The 5,000-nt window shown below is 36.3% G+C and overlaps 1 protein-coding gene across 12 annotated transcripts in view; it reads left to right on the forward strand.

The window, feature by feature from the left end:
- The window catches only part of LOC125045257 (Golgi membrane protein 1-like), a 52,552-nt gene that overhangs the window by 16,924 nt on the left and 30,628 nt on the right, over nt 1-5,000 (forward strand). For 9 of the 12 annotated variants that reach the window (XM_047642448.1, XM_047642450.1, XM_047642449.1 and 6 more), the window contains exons 4-5: nt 2,178-2,369; nt 4,672-4,818. In XM_047642448.1, the coding sequence (XP_047498404.1) occupies nt 2,178-2,369; nt 4,672-4,818 (339 nt within the window). The remainder of the gene's footprint in view (nt 1-2,177; nt 2,370-4,671; nt 4,819-5,000) is intronic. The other 3 variants (XM_047642452.1, XM_047642458.1, XM_047642454.1) reach the window with 2 other exon arrangements.

Genomic DNA, 5,000 nt, shown 5'->3' on the forward strand with positions numbered 1-5,000 from the left:
TCCTCCTCCTCCTCCTCCTCTTCCTCCTCCTCCTCCTCCTCCTCTTCCTCCTCCTCCTCCTCCTCCTCCTCCTCCTCCTCCTCCTCCTCCTCCTCCTCCTCCTCCTCCTCCTCCTCCTCCACCTCCTCCTCCTCCTCCTCCTCCTCCTCCTCCTCCTCCTCCTCCTCTCTTTCCTCCTCCTCCTCCTCCTCTTCCTTGTCCTCCTCCTCTTCCTCTTCCACCTCCTCTTCCTCCTCCTCTTCCTCCTCCTCTTGCTCCTCTTCCTCCTCCTCTTGCTCCTCTTGCTCCTCCTCTTGCTCCTCTTCCTCCTCCTCTTGCTCCTCTTCCTCCTCCTCTTGCTCCTCTTCCTCCTCCTCTTGCTCCTCTTCCTCCGCTCCTCCTCCTCCTCTTCCTCTTCTTCCTCTTCCTCCTCTTCCTCCTCCTCCTCCTCCTCCTCCTCCTCCTCCTCCTCCTCTTCCTCCTCCTCCTCCTCCTCCTCCTCCTCCTCCTCCTCCTCCTCCTCCTCCTCCTCTTTCTGATCTTTCTCCTTTTCCTTTTTTGTCCTTTTCTCTCCTCTTTATCTCTTCTCCTTCTGCTCCGCCTTCTTCTGATTCATCTTCATCTCCTTTTCCTTTTTTGTCCTTTTCTCTCCTCTTTATCTCTTCTCCTTCTGCTCCGCCTTCTTCTGATTCATCTTCATCTCCTTCATCATTTTCATCTTCTTCTTCAGTGCTGAAAGAAAAACAAATCATTAGTTATATACATTACATGGAAAGTAGAGCAGGTAGATTTAATAATTTTAATATGGTAATGGTTAAGAGTTGTATGAAGATTATTGATAATTTCTGATTTTGCAGCTTTTTTTTTAATATATCTGTCCTCTTAAAAAGCTCATAACAAATAAGAGATCATTTATTAGGACATTTTTAGCTTGTATAGTGTGAATTAGGATTTAATATAGAAAAAATGATGACTAAAAATGAATGACTTCATTTCAGCAGTTGCTGTAATTAACTTAATGTATTGTAATGATTTTATTATTAACTATATTTTCTTTAACTTTTTTGTTGGATATACAGGTGAATGACATTGTGCTTTATTTAACAGTAGTTTCTACATGTAACTATTTTTGTCTCATTACTGCTAAGATTAAGGAAGAGATGCTTTATAATTGTGTTCTAACTTCTGCAGAACTTGATAGTGCTTGTTTGTTTCAAAAGATGGCAGTGTTAGTTGTGAGTCTATTCTGACACCGTTCCCTCTCCAAGTAATCATTTGTCCTTTTCATTCCTGCCTACTTATTTCCTTACTGTACCCTTTTCAACTTGTATTGTTTTTAAAAGTTATTTTAAGAACTATTATCCAGATGGTATCATAAGTACATTATTAGATGTTTGTTACTAAGAATCACGCAATATGTAGGCACATTATATTTTTTATTTGAAATATAAAGGGAATAGTCTTATCATCTTGAATAGATTTAAATGTTTGATGTAGATGATTGTCATGAATACCTTATTTCTCAACCAATGAGTGAAGTAAGTAGGTGGCAAAATATTATAGATCATTGTAATAGATTATCTTTTGTATGTGTGTTCGGAGGGGGGAGTCTGCAAACTGATAGTTCACTTTTAAAGATGAGAAAAATTACATAGTATATATACTGGCAAGCATTTACTCAGGCTCCTGCAACTGTAAGCTAGAATCCCCTTATCCATTTTCTTGAAGGTACCCAGTGATTTTGTTTTTTTTTAGCTAGGCACTATTTTGCACTTTTACATGCATTATGTCTCTGACATCCACTATACATTATACTGGGTTGTGAAACTTTATATTTCCTATATCTGAATGAAGAGTATTTTTCATAATGTCACTAGTTCATTTACTAAATATTATAGGTTTTGCATACAAGACATTTTTACCCTTATAGATCACACATTTTTTCATGACTTTATAGATATAGATAGTTAAGTCAGTATTTTTAGATTGTAACATGTCATTGGAAGAGAGTTATTATATGAGACATTTGACACTACTATGACTCCAGGAATGATTTTCTTGGTTAACCATAAGTGGACTCTACCTACAAAGATCTGGAATAGTTACATTGAAATGAATATCCACACTTGATTGAGGTAGTGTGTTTACTCCTCTCTCAGTCCCAGACGGTTACCCCATACTTTCGACACTCTTTGTAGGTGACAGTGAAAAGATCTCATCTCACACTCTCCCTGGCAACATGTAATTCAGAACTGGTCACACTTAAGAAAGAGTGTGAGGAGTCTCAAAGGGCAGCTGATGAATTAGCTGATATTATAGTCCAGGCCAAGCGTGATGTGCAGTTGGAGTACGATTCAAAACTAAGCCAAGCAAAGGAGCAGCTTGTGGAGGTATTTTTTTTTTTTTGTGCGTGTGTGTGTTTCTGAATTGAGGGGCTATTGTTATTGGGAACTGCACCATTGGTTTTGTATTTAAGTATCTTTGAAAAGAAAAAGAATGAAAATATATTTAGAAACTTATTGTCATATTAGAAATTATAATAATATGTGATGATAAAGCTAACAAATGACGGTAATGATTGATAAGTATTCTAAAAAAAATATATTATTCATTGTCATGATGACAATTATAATAGTATGTTATGATGAAAATAATGATGATATTATTGATATATCATAAATAAATTGTAATGTCAAAATACCTTCTTGAAAGCCATACTTTATTTGTCAAGATACAGAATTAGTTTTGATAATGAAATTTGCTTGTGACTTGCAAGGATGTAGAATATTAAGACAGTAATGATTGATGTGATATAAATAAAAATCATCCTAATTACAGTCCTCTCGGTCATATGATAATTGAAATATATTTGAAGGCAGTCGCAGGACTTACATGAAGTACAGAGGGTAGTTAATGGAATTGGAAAAGCTGCCACTTCTGTGTGACTATGGCTTATATTCTCTATTGTATGGGGTAAATTATCCACACTTTTTTCACTGGATATTTTCATTGTATGTAGAAAATGCACCCTTTCTCATCCTTTTCTTCTCCCTCTTTCCTCTTGATGCCAAGAATCTGTTAGTACAGAGGTAAACTCCTTGAAACATTCTTTTTAATTTTATTCCTCTTCCCATCCTGCTGTATCTCTTCAAGGCCCCTTTTGTTCTCCTTTTTTCTCTCCCTAACACTGCCATCATCTTCAAATATTTACCATCAGTAGCCCAAAATACAGTGTATAACTGTTTAGGATAGCCACTGGAATAGATTATACTGGTATCCTGTTTGATGGTGAAGTATCATTCTTAGCTTGTTGAATTGGACAAGGATTTATTGGCTGGATTAGGTCTGATAGCACTTTATTTGTAAAATCTCAAGGAATCTGCTATATTTTCGTATATGTAGTGTACAAGACTTAACTAATTAAAGAACAAATAGGAATGATTACATGGTTAACACTGATGTAGAGATAAATTATTGATATGTAATAGATTATTTTCACATTAAAAAAGCAAATTAATTTGCATAGCTGGGTCAATTTGACTGAATGCACTGATTTCCAAAAATATTTAAATTTTTGTCAATTTGTCAGTTATATGTTATGTTTGGTACTGCTGTCAGACTTCATTTTCACTTTTACCCTCATTATTTATGACTGAGTGTATCTGATTTTCAAATACATGTATCTTTATCTTCAGTTTGAGAAAAGAATGCATGCAGTAGAAACTGACAGAATATTGTTTCTGTAATTTGTCGAATTCTTGGAATGGTGACTGTGTATAATTTTGTGTTTTTGCCTGTGAATTGTTTTGATATTTAATGTTTTGGCACAGTCTTAACCCCTTCCTGGCGGGTCGTGCCGTAAGGCATCAAAACAAACTGCTTGATCTGTGGCGTGCGGCTGCACGCCACGGTGGCGTGCCAAAGTGCTACAAGCCTGTGTTTCGGCTTGATGTACCGAACTCCTGCGTTCAAAGTCGACACATTGCCATTGATCTCCAGAACATAGTTTTTTTTTCTTATTTTCTTCACCCGTCATCAAGGGGTTAAGGTATGATGTAGTATGTGAGAAGTTGGTTCTAAGTCTTGGTGGTGGGAAGATAGTCACTAGTGATATAGGTCTTGGTTCTGTGATTGCTGTTGTTACAATTGAAATATAAGACATTGTGTATGTATATTACCAAAAAAAAATAATTGAAGAAAAAAAAGTAAGTACAAAATGGTGAAAAATTTGATGTTAGGTATAACAGCATTTCCTGTGAAGGTCTTCATTGAAAACTTATTTATATAAAGGTTGTATTTTTTTTTTTTTTTTTTGATAAGTTAAGACTGAAAAAATACCCTTTAAAGAGTTTTGGGTACAAGAAGTTTTTTTTAACTTTTGGTGGTGGTTATACTGCACAGATCACTTGTGTTTTATTGTGCACACCTCTAATTTTTTTTTTCATAGTTCAGTTTCTAATTTTCTGTTTTAAAATGAAAAAGGAATATTAAAAGAAGAAAAAAAATCAATATGAGGAGACATAATTGATATTTTTGGTAAAATTATAGTATTCCACTGTGGACTGATTTGAACTGAAGCAGACAGATGAATAAAAGACATTTTATATGTATAAAATGCATGTTTAAGGGGCTTCCAGTGATAGGTACTTAGCACTAACACAGCCTTGAACACCAACCTTGACACTATTACAGGAAAAGGGTCGCAGCAGCTCCTTACAGTACTCTGTGGATGACCTACAGAAGAAACTGACCCAATCATTTGGTGATTTGACTGAGTGCCAAGATAAAGTTGCAGAGATTGAGTCCTCCCTGAAAGCTCAGGAGGCCAAGGAAGTGAAGGTAGAATGATAGATGGCCCTGTGTTGCCATTCTGTTGAGAGTACTTTTTTCTGCCAACGGAGGGTTGCCACTGGGTCTCCTGATTCAATTGATGCGTGTCCATAAGGGTTTTAGTTCCTTAACTAAGGTGTTGTGTTGGTTCTCCATCTGTCTGTGATTGTTTATGTGATTTCCTTACAGCT

Source organism: Penaeus chinensis, chromosome 37, assembly GCF_019202785.1.
Source record: "Penaeus chinensis breed Huanghai No. 1 chromosome 37, ASM1920278v2, whole genome shotgun sequence".
Taxonomy (NCBI): Eukaryota; Metazoa; Arthropoda; class Malacostraca; order Decapoda; family Penaeidae; genus Penaeus; species Penaeus chinensis.